Source organism: Moschus berezovskii, chromosome 20, assembly GCF_049115385.1.
Source record: "Moschus berezovskii isolate FMDL1 chromosome 20, NW_MosBer_1.0, whole genome shotgun sequence".
Taxonomy (NCBI): domain Eukaryota; kingdom Metazoa; phylum Chordata; class Mammalia; order Artiodactyla; family Moschidae; genus Moschus; species Moschus berezovskii.
In genome coordinates this window covers 53,761,988-53,780,735 of record NC_142479.1, presented here as the reverse complement: position 1 = coordinate 53,780,735, position 18,748 = coordinate 53,761,988, and the positions used below count along the sequence as shown (strand labels likewise).

The following is an 18,748-nucleotide window of genomic DNA, read 5'->3' as shown; positions in this document are numbered from 1 at the left end:
CTTGCAAACGTATTTTTGATTCTGGCCTGGTTTCTGGGGGTGGCGCCTGCCAAGTCCCTGACTGGGGACGGTGGGGGCGGGGGGCAGGTGTGGTCCGGCTGAGTGGCCCACCCTGAGGAGGCTCGGCCCAGAGAGCTCTGAGCTGGGAAGGACACAAGGCACCCGGGCTGACTGTCAGCCATAGGTGTGGTACTGACAAACAGAGGGACACAGGTGGTTCATGGATGATGGCTCCCTGTAAACGTGGACTTGCGGGGGCACTCGGGCCAGTCCAATACTATAGGACATCCGGTAATAAGGAAGTGACAGGGGCCCTAGTACAGTCAGGTGATGGCGTGATGCGGGAAAGAAGTATGCCGGGTTTGGGGCAGGGTGCAAGGGGCTAGGGCTGATATAGGGAGAAGGAGGCCGAGGACAAGCACTCCAGCTCCAAGCACTGCCTCCCTGTTTCCCACAGAGGCAGCTTCCTTTGAGATCATGGGTGCCCAGGTCTGCAGTCCCCCCACCCCTTGGCTCATCCCAAGTTCCTGCCATTCCAAGTCACTCAGTGGCCTGAAGCGCAACTCAAGGAGGGACCTCAGTCCGTGCTGATACTGACCCTCCTCCCCCGCTTCTCTGGATGTCCCGGCTCAGACAAGCGGACTCTACTGGCTCCACTTATCTCCTCACTGGGACTGGTCTCCTGGATTCGGATGTAGGCGCTTTTCTCTCTCTTCTTCACCCCTCTGCCCCTTGGGGCGTCTGGAACGCGTCCGCAGTCACAGGGTGTCCTGCTGACCCTCCAGAGAGGCCCCTCTCCTCTATTCCTGTCTCACACGCCCAAATGAGCCGGCCATCGCCTCCTTGGATGCACTTGACGAAGGAGCATCCCTCCTTCTCCCAATTCTGTGCCTTCCTGCCCCTCCATCCCAGAGGGCCCGGAGACCCAAACCATGGGCCTGGGAGTCCTTCACCTCCTTCACAAGTCCATCCCTGTTTCACTTGTAATGTTCTCATCACCTGTCTGGTCTTAACTTGCTGGGCAGGTTGCTATGGCCTCCCTGCCTCTGGTTTGAGCTCCCCCTTCAACCATGCTCCACACACCGGCTGGTGCGATTGCTGGAAATGAAAAGTCCTCCTGGCTTAGAGATGCTGCAAGAGCTCCCCATGGGCCACTGAGGAAAGCCCAGACTCTTCACCAGGCAAGAGATCAGCTGGATCTGGCCTCTTCCAGCCTCTCTCTGACCTTGAAATCCACACTAGCCTCCCCCTTGTCCACCTGGAGGTCCTGCCACTCCAAACTGCTCTCAGTGACCCAGCCACGTGGCTGGATCTCTCGGGCCCTTGTTTAGTGAAGGATCTCGGTCTAATCTGATTTTCCACCTCTGTTCTCTATTATTGGAGACCAGGTGGCCCTAGTGGTAAAGAACCCCCTTGCCAGTGCAGGAGACATAAGAGACGTGGGTTCCATCCCTGGGTCAGGAAAATCCCCTGGAGAAGAGCGTGGCAACCCACTGGAGTGGGAAATCCCATGGACAGAGGAGCCTGGTGGGCTACAGTCCATAGGGTTGCAAAGAGTCAGACACGACTGAAGTGACTTAGCATGACATGACCAGGTTTTTTATTCAACATTCCGACGGAGATGGCCACCCACTCCTTCGCGGTGCGGGGAGAGAGTGGGGTGTATTCAGGTGTTTGCGCATCTGTGCCCCCCTCCACTCCTCCCCATAGATGACTGTTGACCGCATGTGCCGAGGGGGCAGGGCTGTGTCCAGCCAACTGCTGGGGCTTGGCCAGTGCATACTAGAAGGGAGAGACCAGTGAATGAACTGGGGTAATGCCTCTTAGATGCCATCTGAGTTTTGTCGTGAGGTTGTAGCCCAGAAGGTATGGGTGCTCGGCACTCTTTTTTTTTTACATATATGTTCATTATTTTAATTTATTTATTTTAATTTATTTTATTGGAGGCAAATTACCTTACACTAATATATTGGTTGGTTTTGCCATACACTGACATGAATCCGCCCCGGGTGTACATGTGTTCTCTTTCTTGAACCCCGCTCCCACCTCCCTCTTCCCCATATCCTCCCTCCAGGTCATCCCCGTGCACCAGCCCCAACTGCCCTTTCTCTGCTCCCTCTTCATTTTCTCCCTCTGCCTCCCCTCCTCCTATAGTCACTGCTCTCATTCATCAGCTCCTTCACCCCGAGCCTGTCTGAGCTCCAGGCAGCTTGGTTTAGTCCACAGTGGTCGCTCAGAGGTGACCCGCCCAGCTCGCTAAGCCAGGGGAAAGCTGTGGCCGTTCACTCATCCCAGATCCCACCCCCCCTGTGGAATGAGGTGCGGTTCCGTTCTCTTCCACACGCCCAGAGCTGTCCTGGAAGCTCAGACATCAAAGAGGAAGAGGACATAACCTCCACTCCCAAAACTCGGCTACTTTTTTTGGTTAATTTATTTCATCAGCAGCTGTTTATGAAGTGCACCATGTACCAGATGCTATACTGGATCCAGCAGAGAGAAAGATGCACAGAAAGGCACCCTCTGCCTTAGGGAGTTCACAGACTGAAAGGCTGTAGGAGGTGATGCCCGCAGCAATGAATTATTTCCATCTTCAAAGCTTAGTTCAGGGTTCAGCTTCTGCCACAGATCTCTGCTCTTTCCCCACCACTGCCAGCCTCCTGGGTCTATCCCTAAGGCTCCCTGTACCGATGGCCACCATGGTCCTTTTCGGAGAGCAGGCAGTGAAGTCCACAGGCTCTGGAGACACGCTACCCTGGCAGGCGTCCTGACTATCGCCGGCTCCATCTGTAACCCTGGCCGAGTCACTAACCCCTGTGGGCTCACTTTCCTACCTGCTCAATACCACCTCCCTCGGAAGTTATGAAAGTCAAATGCTTAGAACAGTCCTGGCAAGTAGTCAGTGTTCAATAAATTAAGGTTTGTCATCCTCTTCCCTTCAGGGCAGGGATGGTTTCATCCTCCTCCTTCTCCTCCTAACTAGGATGTTATAAGAGCTCAGTAAGTGTGTTGGATGGAGGAATGAGAGCTGAATGAAGACAGGCTCTGGGAGATAAAGAGGTAGGCAAGCACTCTGTCCTGCAGGCATGAGGAAGGGGTTTGGACCAGAGGAGATACTCAGAGCTGAGCCCCATCTCTGGTGCAGGGGCCCCTGGGGTCCATACCCCAGGTTTGCTGGGCTTGGAGCAGCCCCTCTCCGCGAGACCCAGACCAAGGATGTATGGGGGCAGTCTCCTCCTTTTCTGAGCCAGTGCTGGGTGGTCTGGTGGGGTATGGGGTTAGTTGTCCACGTGAAACAGTGAAATGAGCTGGAAGCTGGGCCTGGTAGGGGCTCTGGCCTGACACTTTCATCCAGATCCCAGGGAGGAGACTGGGAAGCTGGGCTCCATCCAAGGACCTCTGTAGCCAATCAGAAATCCTGAGGAAGCTGAGAGGCAGGTCGGGGGAGGGGGCTCCGAGGGAGGGGGAGGGATGTTACTGTTAAAGCTGACTTGAGAGGCTTCCTGAGCTGGACAGGAATGGTCACCCCAGGGCTCTGGCCTGAGACATGGGAGAGGCTTGGGGGTGTACGTGTGCTAAGTTCCTTCAGTCCTGTCTGAGTCTGTGTGACCCTATGGACTGTAACCCGCCAGGCTCCTCTTTCCATGGGGATTCTCCAGGCAGGACTAGTTGAGAGATTTGCTGTGCCTTCCTCTAGGGGATTCCTGACCCAGGGATTGAACCTGCATCTCTTACATCCACCTGCACTGGCAGGCAGATTCTTTATCACTGAGGTGTGGGAGAGGCTTGGGGGAGGGGAGGGCAATCTGCTTTTTGTATCCAGGACTCATTTCATTCCCTCAGTCATCTGCATGGGGTGACCACTCAAGGGAGGTCAGCTTTATCAGGCCTGTTTGGTCGATACTGCCCCTTCCAGGGATTGGCCAGGTGCCCACCTCCCCCATCGCTCCCCCGGGCTCTTACCCTGCTTCCCAGAGCTGTGGCTGTGAGGAACAGCCCTGTCCATGAAGCCTGACTAACCTCTATGTCAGTGATTGGCAGAGAATACAGTTAATACGAAAGATGCCAAAACAGAGAGGATGCTAACAAAGGAGAAAGTAATAATGTGTCCAGCATTTGTCGAAGGCTCCTTTTTAACCTTTACTTTGATTCATCTTTACAAAAACCCAAGTTGGCCCTATTGTACCCATTTTATACATCTGAAGACTGAGGCTCAGACTGGTTAAGGGATCTACTCAGCAGGGTATCTGGGATCCATGTTCCAACATGCTTTCTGAGACCATGGCTGACCCTTTGTTAAAGTCAAGCACTCTGGTCTGGAATCTGGGGCAGAAGCCAGACTTTCACCTAGGCCCCAACACTTAGGGGTCAAAGATGTCCTGTGGAACGTGCCCATGGCATCCCAGTGCCTCAGAGCTTGGAAAGGATGCACTTCCCCATGGCAGTGATGCACAAAGGTGGCTAATTGCTGCATGACTCTGGGCTGTACAGTCACATCCCCAGTGAGGGGAGCCTCCCTTTCCTGAAGACTCTGCCCTGGGTGGAGGGACCAGTGCACTTCTGCCCCTAATACCTCCGCACTCCCTAATGGGGTTGTTTGTCCTGCCTGGGTCCTGTAGGGGGCAGGCTCACTCCAGAAAGCTGGTCATGCCACTTTGGCCACCGGCTGGGACACAGAGTGGAATGTCAGGGCACTTGACCTGGTCCCAGCATGAGATCCTATCCATTCTCTACCCTTCGTGGAGCAGCTGGCCAGCAGGGCATGACTGAGGGCAGAGCCGCAGTCCCGAGACCCTTGGGTGCCTGTTGTCCCTCTGGGAGGGTAGCCTTGAGGCTCCACAGAAGACCCTGAATATGAGATGAGGGTGTCCAGGGCTTCCTAGCAAGGGGCATCTCACTTGAGGGAAGTGGGAGAAGGGAGGGCTGTGGTCCATGGAGTGTGATGACGCACTGTCCCAGCTTCCCCATGTCAATGACTGGTCCCTTCTTTCCTCCTGGCCTGTGTCAGTGCATCTCAGGATGGCTGGGACCTGCCCCCTGCTGGAAGGTGTTCCTGGGGCTGTTGAGGGCTGGAGTGGAGAAGGGTATGCAGGATGCATCATTCTGAGCAGCTTGTCTGGCGGGGAGGGGCTCTCAAATTGCTGAGCACACATCAGACTTTTCATTCTCCTGCAGAGCTTGGGAAGGATCAGGTGGGTGGGCACCTGTTGGTGGGGTGAGAGATCGGGGGAGTTGGCAAAGAGCTGATATTCACTCTTCTGGCCCATTTTAATGAACAACCATAATAACTCTGTGGCTTCTTTCATCTGAGGCTCTCAGATGAGTTTGAAAGTAGAACCCCCAGTATAAAGCTTGGTTAATTACTGCCTGGAGCCCACAGTCTGTTTTGCAGACACGCTGTTGTTAGCAGGAAGAGAGTGAGGCTGACTGCACATCAGCCCCTGTAAATGCAGACGCTGGAATCCAATCAAACAGGGTGTTTGAGGAATTCGCTTTGTGGTCCAGTTAAATGGTATCTGAATCAAGAGGACGCGGGAGACTGCGGTACCAGCATTTCTCCCATTGGGTCTGGCTCTGTGTCTCCCACAAATCACAGATTCTCCAAGGACTTCAGGGAGAGTAGTGACAGCTTTGGAGTTCTCCATAAAAGCTGGGTGGGGGGAGTTAGGGACTAAGTGGATTTGAGCGAGAGGCTCTGGACTCTTCCAGATGGGAGCGGTCAGCCAGTGCAGCCATGCAGGAAGAGCTGGCCCGTGGGCAAGATGGAAGTGGCCTAGGATGCGGAAGGCAGAGCTTGGTGTGAGAGAACTGGAGAGGTATGGCTTAAGATTGGGATCAGAGCGGCTCTCTGGGCCTCCCAAAGGGCAAGAGCAGTTTGGAGCAGATTCCTAGACAATTGTCAAAACCATATTCCAGGGCAAGAGAAAGTACTTTTGTACTCTGGGGGAGATGCAAGTTCCAGCATGAGACCCTGTCTGGTCTCCAGCCCTCAGGGGGGCAGTTGGGCAGCAGGGCATGTCTGAGGGCAGAGCTGCAGTCCTGAAATCCCCTTGGGTGTCTGCTGTCCCTCTGTTTTGGGGGGCAGCCTTAAGGGTCCACAGAAGACCCTGAGTATGAGATGAGGGTGTCTGGGGCTGTTCCAGGGTGATTCTGGGCCTGGTAACAGGATTGGGTCCTGGCCCACTGGGGATTCAGAATCATCCACAGAGCAGCACATTGGGAAGTTGGGTGCCCAGGAGCCTGGCAGAGCCCTAAGTCTGGAGAGGAACCAAGAGTAACCTTGACTGCTCTCCTGAGGCCCCTAGCACGGGCTCTGGGCCCTGGAGAGGGGCGGCCAGGGGGTGGGGATGACCTCCATGGTCACTGATGGTGTGCACTGAGTCTGGTGAGGCCTGGAGACAGCAGGGGGTATGTACAAGTTTGGGGCACAGGCTGGGGGAGCAGGAACTGATCTTAGAGAGGGACTGAGCAGAGAGGGACTTGCCAAATCTTGCTGAGGAAGGTCTGAGTCAGCCGGCTGAAGGCAGTTGCTATCAGGTGGCATGTCACTGAGGTGGCCGTGAGAGAGAAAAGACACCTTAGCTCTCCTCTTCTGAGTCCTGCTCACCCGGCTGGTGAAGGTAAAAATGGCAGCCACTGAGATTGGGGTACAAAGGAGAGAAAGTCACGATTTTCCAGGGGAAGCTGGATCTGCCTGTTCCTGAGACCAGCCAGTCATGGTGACAAGTCACAGGGGGAGGAGGGGAGGAACAGCTGTGTCTTGTTGGGCCAAAGTTCTCCACCAGTGATGATTCCTTATGGAGGATTACCAGAGAAAATGCAGGATGCCTAGTTAAACTGGAATTGTAAATACACATGAATATTATTTTAGTATAAGCATGTCTTAAATGTTGCATGTATTTTTATTTGCTGAATCTAGCATCCCTACCCGCAGCAGGCTTGCTAACTGCCCTGAGTCTTCCACCATCAAAACCAAAGAGGCGAGACCTTTCTCTGATTCTTTGGGCAAATTGAATTGGTGGCTCAAAATGTCATAATTGAAGGCTTTCCCCCCCTCTCTCATAATGCTTCCTCCAGCTTTGTGGACCTGTCCCTGCCTGTCTGTACTAGAATCTAACATCAGCTGGCAGCAGATTTGGCAGGAGCTTTTGATGTGGTTACTTGACACAGAATATATAGTCACTTTGCTTTTCAGGGAGGAGCCGGGAATCCTGAGTACTTGGTCACTGGAACAAATTCTTTGTTCCAAGGAAAAAGCACTTGTGTTGAGAGGGGTGAGATCAGTGGGGGTATCCCTGTTTCTGGGTGGGTTCTGGGTAGGAGTCTAAAGAGGTGAACACACGGACTGGATCAGCCTTTTTAGATGCCTCTTATGGTGGGAAATTTGTAGGACTTGAGTGTGTGGATGCCAAAGATGGGATAGGGAGCAGGATAAAACCAGGAAGATGAAGCCTAGGCCACCAGGACACTCTAAGAAAGACAGTCATTGGGCTTTTTGAATGGTCTCATTCCCCCTTGCTGCCAAGTGAGCTGGCTGTCCACGTGGTCCACTGTTCTGCTTCTGCCATTGCCACTGGAGCATTGCGGGCCCTGGCACTTCTGACACCAGCTCAGAGGAGTAGGGTTCCTGGGGCACATTGTGACAGGTGGTGCCTTCTCTGTCAAAGGGACAGGTCAGAGCTGGGTAGAGGAGACTCAGGCTTGATTTCTTGGGTCTCTGCCCACAGAGAATCTTAGCTTTCAAATGGAGGCTCATTTGAGGGTGAAGATCTCTTCTCACTAAAGAAGGAGCCACAACTCAACCACTGATTTTGAACTTGGAGCCGTCCAAGGTGGGCTTGGGGAAAGTGGAGGTGTTTTTTGTTCCCACAACAGCATCTTCCCTCTTCCCCTTGCCCCCCAAAACTAGGGTCATGGTGGTCAGGGAGCATCCTGTCAGCTCTGTAACCCCCAAGCTGGCATTTGTGCCTGCAGTTGTGGGTCAGGGGGCTTTTAGGAGTTTCTAGAGTAGAGGTTCCCTGGTAGCTCAGCTGGTAAAGAATCTGCCTGCAATGCAGGAGACCCTGGTTTGAGTCCCTGGGTTGGGGAGATCCCCTGGAGAAGGGACAGGCTACCCACTCCAGTGTTCTTGAGCTTCCCTGGTGGCTCAGACAGTAAAGAATCCACCTGCAATGAGGGAGACCTGGGTTCGATCCCTGGGTTGGGAAGATCCCAGGAGGAGGGCATGGTAACCCACTCCAGCATTCTTGCCTGGAGAATCCCCATGGACAGAGAAGCCTGGTGGGCTACATATAGTCCATGGGGTCACAAAGAGTTAGACATGACTGGGCAACTAAATACAGCATGTAGAGTAGAGGTCAGAGGCCAGAGAATCCTGGACACAGAATAGGGCTCCTGTAGCTCTGGACACAGTCCCAGCCACAATCTCGCTCTCTCTTTTGTTTTGTTTTGTTTTTTTTTGGATGCACTGTGGGGCATCCGCAGTTCCCTCACCAGGGATTGAAATCCTGCCCCTTGCAGTGGAAGCGTGGAGTCCTAACCACTGGACCTCCAGAGAATTTCCCCAGCCCTAACCTCTTTAGGTGGCTGTCTTTCCTTGCACAGCTGGGCTAGGCCTCTGATTCAGTATTCTATGAAACCAGGGTGAGTGGTTTGTGCCCTGGAAATAGCGTTCATCTGAGGCTCAGACCACATGGGATACAAGAAGAGTTTTGATCTCTTAAAATCTGTGAAGTGAATTCCTGTTTATCAAGCATGTTTCAAATTAGTTATCACAATTCTGTGAATATAGCATTATGAGCTTCATTCACCTTTTAGGAAAATGGAGGCTCAAAGGAATTAAGGAGCTTGAACCATGGTCTGGCTGAGCCCAGGCCCAGGGCTTCTGCTATCCAGCCTGACTCCCTTCTTCGGCAAAGCCAAGTCTCAGTTGGCTTCATTAGCCAGCAATGTCATTTCAGCCTGGACATGCTGGGATGCCTGACAAACGTCCTGGTGACACGGCACCTCTGAATGGCCCTTCTGGCTACCATCTTGGGAGATGGGTTTGTGTTGCCTCTGTCTATGAAGGGAGGCTGGGAGGAAACCACGCCATTGTGCTCTCCTGGCTTGCAGATGTTTCAGGGTGGTGAAGGATGGCAGGAAGGAAAAGTTCCTACCATACTGAAAAGGCATCTTGAGACCAAAAAACGAGGCAGGCAGCTCCATATAATCAATGGATCAGTGTATAACAGGGTAACTTACTCACAGCGTGGGGCTGACAGCTGTCTGGAAGCATCTGCAGCTATATTCCATACCACTGAGGGGCCATTGGACAATTTTATAGTTTACTTAGGGTATGGTGGGAGGTGCTCAGAGACAGGACGGGCATGCCTAAGTCAAGATTTATGAATGGGTAACGTCTTATGGACGCTGGGAATAGGTTTTCATCATTGAGGTCACCAGGTTCAAATGATTATTAAAAGGTAGCTATTAGCTACAAAGTCCTTGACCACAGAGAAGTGATTTAGTGTCCACTACAGTCCTGGGTAGGGGCAGCAGAAGACAGGAGGATCTGTACGGGCCCAAGATGGCATCATTTATGTTCACAGCCATAGAGAAGACCTGGAGGCAAAGTGAGACTGAGGTTCATGCAGGCTTGCAATGAAGAGAAGACCCAGTTGTGTCATGGGCTGAACCTCTGTGACTTGTCTTTGTTCTGTGGTCAGTGACAGACAGGGGACAGTGGCTGGTGAATGAGCCACAGGCATGTCCAGATGACTCTTGGCTGGCTCCATAGGAAACACTCCTCAATGCCACGCTGTCTGAGATGGAAGGGTCTTGAGTTCACATTGTCCAGGCTCTTCCTGTTCAGACTGGGGCCCTGGAGCCCGGAGAGTTTGCGGCAGAGCTCAATCTGGAGTCCAGGCTCCCTGACACTCAGCCCAGTAAATCTGTAGAAAACTTTTTTTAGTTTGAATTGGAGTATAAATGATTAATAATGTTGTGATAGTTTCAGGGGAACAGCAAAGGGACTCAGCCATACATACACATGTATCCATTCTCCCCTAAACTCCCCTCCCATCCAGGTTGCCACATAACGTTGAGCAGAGTTCCACGTGCTATACAGGAGGTCCTTGTCCGTTATCCATTTTAAACATAGCAGTGTGTACATGTCCATCCCAAACTCCCTAACTATCCTTTTCCACCCCCAGCAACCCTAAGTTCGTTCTCTAAGTCTGTGAGTCTGTTTCTGTTTTGTAAGTAAGTTCATTTGTATCATTTAGTTTTAGATTCCACATATAGGGGGTGCTATACTTTCTCCTTCTCTGACTTACTTCACTCAGGATGACAATCTCTAGGTCCATCCATGCTGCTGCAAATGGCATTATTTCATTCTATTTAATTAGCCAGTGTAGTATTGATTCAGGTTGGAAAGGATAGTCTCAGAATAGAACCTTATTTTGAAGTAACACCTGGTGCCTCGGCACCCCCAATGTACTTAACATTGTGCAGCTGGGTTTTCTCCAGGGCTGGGCCACCATGGGAAGGGGTGAGCTGAGGTGGCTTCGGGAGATGAACAGACCTGTGAGTCCCAGGTTCTCTCCTCTGATGTAGGAAGAAGGTTTTTTCCAGTGAGGCCTCAATCCATCCCGTGATGGTCCAGAATTCTGAGGTGAAAGAAAGCAGAGGAGTTCCTCCCATGAGACCCCTTCCACACTTCCTTCTGAGAGGTGTCCTTGCTGCCTACACCATGGAGAAAGGCAGGGGACCAAGGGCTTCCAAAAGACTTTCTCTGGGCAGCTTGTCAACCACTCCAGGAGAGGTCCCTGCCAACCCTCGCAGCCCTGGAGACACCTGCCTGGACTCTGGCCCACAGTGGCCCCCTGGATGGGGACACAGCCAGAACAGCAGAAACCTGCTCATTCAGTTGTCCTGAGAAAAACCTAGAATCAGCTTCAGATATGGATTGCACAGTAGAAGGATTAAAAAAAAGCACATGAGAACATTAACTTCAGATGTCCAGCAGACAGAGACCCTGGTCAGAGACAAGATGTCGGGGCAGGGGAGCAGCTGCCTTCTGGACAAGCATGCTGTGTCACAAACGAGGTGAGTTGGGTCATGCGTGCATCAAGGACCTGTCTGAATGGGCCCTATGGTGACAGCCAGATTCTGCATTCGTCGTCCTAGAAGACAAAAGAGGGGCTGACAGGAGGTCTGGTCACAGCCTCAGTCCCTGTCCTAATAGGCCAGTGGGTGTCCACTGGGAGCAGCTTTTACATCAGGAGACATTGGGCAGTGTCGGGAGAGTTTCCGAATGTCACGACTGGGGGAGGGGTTGCTACCGGCATCTGCCCAGGGATGCTGCTAACACTGATTGGTGCACAGGAGGCCCCCACACTAGGAATTATGTAGTCTATGACGTCGACAGTGCTGAGCTTGGGAAACCCTGAGACAGCCCCATCTCGGGCCCTGAAGGGAAGGTGGGCAGCCCGAAGGCACCATTGCTGGGCAGTCGAGCTCTGGAGGCCTGCTGCCCCTGCTGTCTCTCCCAAGAGGGGCCGCACAGCAAGTGTACTCCCGGGAACCCATCAGGTGACTCTCGGGCATCCCATCTGGGTATCCACTGGACCAGGCAAGAATGTGCACCACAGCCAACCCTCCTGAGTAATTTCAGAGAGAAGCTTATAAAGTGTTTTAAGAGGTTGGTAAATTACAACTTCAGATGCACATAAATGCTTCTATAAATGCCAGCCTTGCCGTGTGTGTCTGTGTGGACAAAGAGTGAACAGGTTGCTCAAGCCTTGGGAAAACCCATGTTGAGGGTGGAAGACTGAGTTTGCCTTTGTTCCTTAATCCCCAGGCTCTCGTCTTGGGTTGCTTAACTCTCTGTAGTGTCTCATCTGATCCTCTTATTCCTTCTCTGTCTGAAGGGTCTGCATGGACCGTTTCTGTACGCTGTTTAGGTACCAGCAAGGCTTAAAACTCAAAATTCAGAAAACTAAGATCATGGCATCCGGTCCCATCCCTGCATGGCAAATTGATGGGAAAACAATGGAACCAGTAAGCGACTTTATTTTTGGGGGCTCCAAAATCACTACAGACGGTGATCGGAGCCATGAAAGTAAAAGACGCTTGCTCTTTGGAAGAAAAGCTATGAACAATCTAGACAGCATATTAAAAACCAGAGACATTACTTTGCCAACCAAGGCCTGTCTAGTCAAAGCTATGGTTTTTCCAGTAGTCATGTATGGATGTGAGAGTTGGACCATAAAGAAAGCTGAGTGCCAAAGAGTTGATACTTTTGAACTGTGGTGTTGGAGAAGTCTCTTGAGAGTCCCTTGGACTGCAAGGAGATCCAACCAGTCAATCCTAAAGGAAATCAGTCCTGAATATTCCTTGGAAGGACTGATGTTGAAGTTGAAACTCCAATACTGTGGCCATCTGATGCAAAGAGTAACTTATTTTTGAGAAGACCCTGATGGTGGGCAAGATTGAAGGCAGGAGGAGAAGGGGACAGCAGAGGATGAGATGGTTGGATGGCAACACTGACTCTATGGACATGAGTCTGAGCAAGCTCCAGGAGTTGAGGTAAGGAATTCTGGCTTGCTGCAGTCCATGGGGTTGCAGAGCTGGACATGACTAAGTGACCGAACTGAACTGAGGGCAGGGGTGGGGGTGGGGTTGGGGAGAGGGGACTGCCCAGGGTCCTGATTATTCTACCCTCTTAGGTTCAGGGAACTAGGGGTCACAAAGGAAATTGCCATCCAAAGCAGCTCCATCTGAGGGCTCACAGTCACAACACTTTGCCAGCCACAGCCACAAACCATCATCAAAGACTATCCTCTTAGCCCAGCCAACATTTCTACAGCACCTGAGGTGTTTCAAATCACATTACTTCTGCCCTGGTTTCCATCCTCCTTGGATCTACATGAAGCAGGCCCATGAGGACACTGAGGATGGAATGTCCACCAGGATGGAGCGATGTGCTCAGCATCACAGGACAGATCAACAGCAGAGCTGGAGTTTGAACCTAGGTCTTCTGTCCCCAAATTCTGGGTGCCTGCACTTGACGTTGGTTGTGTTGGAGAAGCAATGGGACAAGAGTGTGGGATTTGGGATCCCAGAGCCCTGGTTTCAGATCCTCTGTTCTCACTACCTGTTCATCTCAAGCAAGCTTTCTCTTTCCCGTTTTCTTCCTTTCTTTCCTTCAACCATTCTGAGCCTCCGTTTCCACACTGGTAAAACGGAGATGATACTGGCCATCTCCCAGGACTGTTGTGAGGTGTCCATGAAATAACTATAAGCCTGGCACATGATAGGTGTTCCGTGAATTTTAGTTCCTTTTGCTCCCTTCTTAGCATCCCAGAGGTGAGCAGCTATGAGGGGTAGGGGTAGTGGTCAGAAGTGACAAGTGAGCAGCCTTGGCACCTGGAAAAGGCTCGCAGAGAGGGCAGGTACCAAATGTCATTTGTGAGGCCACTCCCAATTTATGGGTTCTGGTGCAAGGACTTTGAAGAGGCAATAAAATTCATATTCTACCAGGAAATGACAACAACTGAGAGTCCTGACTTAGCAAATGAAATTCTACATTATTTTTTATTTTTACAAGGCAAGGGATTTTGGATGGGTAGCAAAAATCACATTCTAATGAGATTCTCCTGGAATAGGAATGGGCTTTCCCAAGTGTAAGATGGCAACACCCCACAGACAGTGTATATAAATGCCTCAGAGAGGCCATGAGAGCCAGAACCTGAGCTCCTTGCTAAGCTGCAACCTCCTCTGCTAGCATCATGGCCTCCCAGCTCTGCTCCCCAATCTTCTCCTCTGGGTCCATCAGGGGCCACTGCGGCACAACCAGCGGCATCTCTCGGGTGTCCTGTGTCCGCTCTGTGGGCTCCTGCAGGGTGCCCAGCCTTGCTGGTGTTTCGGGGTCAGCCTCCTCCGTCAGGCTGGGCCTCTCCAGCCTTGGGAGCTGCTTGCCTGGTTCCTTCCTGTCCTCTGGGTTCCATTCCTCTGGCTTTGCCGGGGCTGGGGGCTGGTTCTGCGAGGGCTCCTTCAATGGCAATGAGAAGGAGACCATGCAGTTCCTGAATGATCGCCTGGCTAACTACCTGGAGAAGGTGCGGCAGTTGGAGAGGGAGAATGCAGAGCTGGAGAGCCGCATCCGGGAGTGGTACGAGTCTCAGATCCCGTACATCTGTCCCGACTACCAGTCCTACTTCAAGACCGTTGAGGAGCTCCAGCAGAAGGTAACTGGGGCCTGGCACCACTCCAGCCCAGCCGCTCAAACCCTGGGAGGGGTCTGTCTCATCCCACTACAGATGAGGCTGTAGCTCTCAGAGGATTCTCTCTCCTTTAGGGCCAGCTTTTCTCTCTAGGGGTTTGGTTTCTTGGGGGACCCAGACCTCTCTCTGCTTGTAAATCCCCTTCCTTTCCAGCCAGTCTCAGCTATTGGAAAGGCAATCACACACACCACGCCCTGACTGGACACAAGCTCTACACCTAATGCCTTCCCTTCCTTTTGTTTGTGTATTCCTCATCTTGGAGAGATGGACATTATTGGTTCCATCTAACAGATGAGGAGGTTGAATTTTACGGAGGTTCGGCCACTTTCTCAAGATCCCATAACCTGTCAGTGTTGGATGTGGAATCTGAATCCAGGCTGGCCTGGTTCTCTCTGCTAACCTTGGTGTGACCCACTGTGCCTTTGGGGCTGCAGGTGTCAGGGCTGATGGCCACTGTGATGCCCCTTCTGGGACTGTTGTTGCTGGTCATTCATTAAGTCATGTCCAACTCTTTGTAACCCCATGGACTGTAGCACACCAGGATTCCCTGGCCTTCACTATCTCCTGGAGTTTGCTCAAACTCATGTCCATTGAGTTGGTGATGCCATCCAACCATATCCAACCATCTCATCCTCTGTCGTCCCCTTCTCCTTCTGTCCTCAATCTTTCCCAGCACCAGGGTCTTTTCTAATGACTTTCCAGGACTGACGCTCCCTCTATATCTAGGCTCAGAGCTCAGGGCTGGAAATGCCAAAGGTACTTAGAAGTATGGCCTCTGAAAGCTGGGCTGTCCCCTCCCACCTGCCCCCACACTGCTGGGCCTTCCCAAGCTCACAGGATGGCCCTGGTTCCCCAGATCCTGCTGACCAAGGCTGACAACACCAGGCTGGTTCTGCAAATTGACAATGCCAAGCTGGCTGCCGACGACTTCCGGACCAAGTGAGTGGCCTGATCTGGGAAGGTAGTTCTGTGCTGCTCCCTTGCCTCTGTCCTCAGCCTCTGAGAGCTGGTAAAGTGAGAGTGAGGCCAGATACAGCTGTAAGTGGGAAGTGTGGCATCAGTTCTAGATCCTTTCTGGGTCAAGGGAGAGAACCACAGTGATGCTGACCCCAAATCAGCCGCTGCAGCTGGACGACAAGGTGGCGGGCCCTGCCTGTGAGTGGCTGCCTTGCCGCAGACTCAGCAGGGCTCTGTGCACGCAGGTATGAGACGGAGCTGGGCATGCGGCAGCTGGTGGAGGCCGACACCAATGGCCTGCGCCGGATCCTGGACGAGCTGACCCTGTGCAAGGCTGACCTGGAGATGCAGGTGGAGTCTCTGAAAGAGGAGCTGATGTGTCTCAAGAAGAACCATGAGGAGGTGAGGCTGGTCCCACATACCCTCCTGATGATTCCCACCCAGCAGGGAGCCACTGCTGACCCTTGGGTGTAACAACGGTGACAGCCACCTCCCCAGTAACCCCAGATGGCATATACTGATGGCCCACCTTGTGCCAAGAACTCTACAAAGCCCTTTGTGTTTCATCCTTGTTTCATGTCATCCTCACAATAATTGCAGGAGGTAAATACTATTACAAGCTCCATTTTATAGATGGGGAAACTGAGGCACAGAAAGGTTAGTCACTTGTCTAAGGTCACGTAGCTCCCACACTCCTGGGCATGATACTAAATTTCCATTTGGAGGGTAGTGCCTGATAATGATTCTACTTACCTGGTATTTGCATCATCTTCCAAATTCTCCAAGGAGGCAGGTCAGGGTGCATGAGGAGGCTGAAGCCCAGAGAAGTTAAGCATCCTGTTTAACGTCACACAGCTGACAACTGAAGGAGGAGGGTTTTTACCCAGGTCAGTCAAACTTGCATCCAATATCCTTGTCACAACCTTATGTCATCTTGCCTGCTCTCTGCAGGAAGTCAACACACTCCGATGTCAGCTTGGGGACCGGCTGAATGTGGAGGTGGATGCTGCTCCCCCGGTGGACCTCAACAAGATCCTGGACGAGATGAGGTGCCAGTATGAGACCTTAGTGGAGAATAATCGCAGAGATGTGGAGGCCTGGTTCAACACCCAGGTGGGGCCGGCCCAGCCCTGGGCAAGCTTGTGGGGTGGGGTCACCCTTGGCAGCGGCTTCACTTGCTCTGACCATTCTCTGGGTCCTCTCACGCTTTTCAGACCGAGGAGCTGAACCAGCAGGTGGTGTCCAGTTCAGAGCAGCTGCAGTGCTGCCAAACAGAGATCATTGAGCTGAGACGCAGCGTCAATGCCCTGGAGATCGAGCTGCAGGCTCAGCACAGCATGGTGAGTGGCCCCTGCCTGAGGGGGTGGCCGTGCTCGTGGCAGGTGCCCCGATCCACCAGCCTCGGTTATCACGGGTGGTGATCATGAGTGGTATGGAGAAACCCAGGGCTGTGGGTCTTTGGGGGGCGATTCCCTCCCATGGGCAGTGCTTCCTCTTTCCCTTTGCAGCGGAATTCCCTAGAATCCACCCTGGCAGAGACTGAGGGCCGCTACAGCTCCCAGCTGGCCCAGATGCAGGGCCTGATTGGCAATGTGGAGGCTCAGCTGGCCGAGATCCGCTGTGACCTGGAGCGGCAGAACCAGGAGTACCAGGTGCTGCTGGATGTCAAGGCCCGGCTGGAGTCGGAGATCGCCACCTACCGCCGCCTGCTTGAGGGAGAAGACTGCAAGTGAGTGGCTGTGGGTCCTGGGGGTCCAGGCTTAGGGAAAAGGCTCACCTGGATCAAACGCTGAGTACCGTGGTGAGGGCATCAGTCCTGAAGTGGTTATCGTGCAGATGAAGTGGGAGCTTGATCACAGCCTCTAGAGAGACATTCCTTCCAGGCCTGGGCTTTAAGCATTTGCAGGTGGACAAGCTGGCCCCACTCACCATACTTCTCCATCCATTGTTTTTGGCTGGGAGTTTCTGATCTTTGTCTATGCAGCCCTCAAGGGATTTCAGAGAGGCACCGTCTGAGCCATTTGTCGTGGTCGCCCACCCATCTCACTTGACCCTCATGTATGTTTGACATGCCAGTCAGTTCAGCAGCCAATGCCAAACACACCCTGACATGATCTTATTTCTTCAGGCTGCCTGCCCATCCTTGTGCCACGGAATGCAAGCCTGCTGTTAGAGTTCCTTACATCTCAAGCGGTCCCTGTGCCCCGGCCTCCCAGCTCAGCACCCAGATCCGCACCATCACGGAGGAGATCAGAGATGGGAAGATCATTTCTTCCAGGGAGCATGTGCAGCCGCTGTAACTGGGCAGGCCCTGGCCCACAGGAAGGAGGATACCCCTGTGGGTCCCAGCTATAAATGACCCCCACCTCTCCTTCCCTAGAGGGACTCCCCGCTCAGCAGATTTTTCTACCAAAAAACTTCTTAGATTGTGTTTCTGGCTTTGATTGCTTTTACGCTATGTATAACTAAGCTTCCCTGGAAATTTACCCAATAAAGTGTGTTCTCTTGGCATAGAAATCTCACCTCTGTCTATTCTCTGTGTCGCTCAGTCATGTCCGACTCTTTACGACCCCATGGACCGTAGCCCACCAGGCTCCTCTGCCCATGGGGTTTTCCAGGCATGAATACTGGAGTGGGTTGCCATTACCTTCTCCAGGGGATCTTCCCGACTCAGGGATCGAACCTGGGTCTCCCGCACTGTAGGCAGATGTTTTACCGTCTGAGCTACCAGGGAAGCCCATGTGGTTAGTTAGTGGGGTGTTTGATCAAGGCTTGTTGCAAAAGTGTGGATTTTGGTTTTGGGTCTGTCTCTTCTGGCTCTGAGTGGTAGGAAGTGACAGGGTGATTCAAAACATTTCATAACAGGGATACCTGGGGGCTTGGTCCCTGAGAACAGACACTGACCCAGTCTGGATGGCTGCTGGCCGTAACCTACAGGCTTGGACCTGCCCATGGGGACCACCTGAGGTGACCCCAGAAGAGGCCAAGGCACCCAGCTGTCCTCACTAGCCCTGCCCAGTCTGGTCGTTCTCTCTTCCCTTCAGTTTACCCTCCTTTGTCCAGCTCCTGCTGTCACCCTGCTGGCTACCTTCAGGCCTGACACTGGGGATAGTCTAGGAGAGGGGGTGCCACCCAGAGAGGCAAACTTCAAGCAGACAGCCTGGGTCAGCCAGTGACAGAGGGGAGTCGGGAGAGCTGGGAGATGCAGGTGAGAGGGCTGGGAGAATCCAAGTCCCTAACACTGGACACAGGGCTAAAGTGAAGTGGGGAAGGGGGGCAGTAAGACAGAGATCAGGGGAGAGGACAGCCAGACTTCACTGTGGAGCAGAGTTCAAAGTGGCCTGGATTCCACTGGCTGAACCCTGCTCGTATGGGCATCAGGTCAAATAGTGCCAGACTCTGGATGCCCCTCTGATCAGAAAAGTAAAACCTGGAGCAGTCTGAGAGCCCCATGCCTTCTTTGTCCCTGTGGCTCCTTCTTCCTTTGAGACTATAAGCCCAGAGAAGGCAGTGACTTGCCCCAGGTC

General features: G+C 52.7%; 1 protein-coding gene across 1 annotated transcript; it reads left to right on the top strand.

The window, feature by feature from the left end:
* The first annotated feature begins 13,769 nt into the window (after window positions 1–13,769).
* KRT36 (keratin 36) lies at window positions 13,770–17,706 on the top strand. Its single transcript, XM_055397403.2, has 7 exons — window positions 13,770–14,228; window positions 15,121–15,203; window positions 15,467–15,623; window positions 16,173–16,334; window positions 16,436–16,561; window positions 16,730–16,950; window positions 17,350–17,706. Exons 1-7 carry the CDS (start codon window positions 13,770–13,772, stop codon window positions 17,519–17,521), a joined length of 1,380 nt encoding a protein of 459 aa, XP_055253378.2. The 3' UTR covers window positions 17,522–17,706.
* The last annotated feature ends 1,042 nt before the right edge of the window (window positions 17,707–18,748 follow it).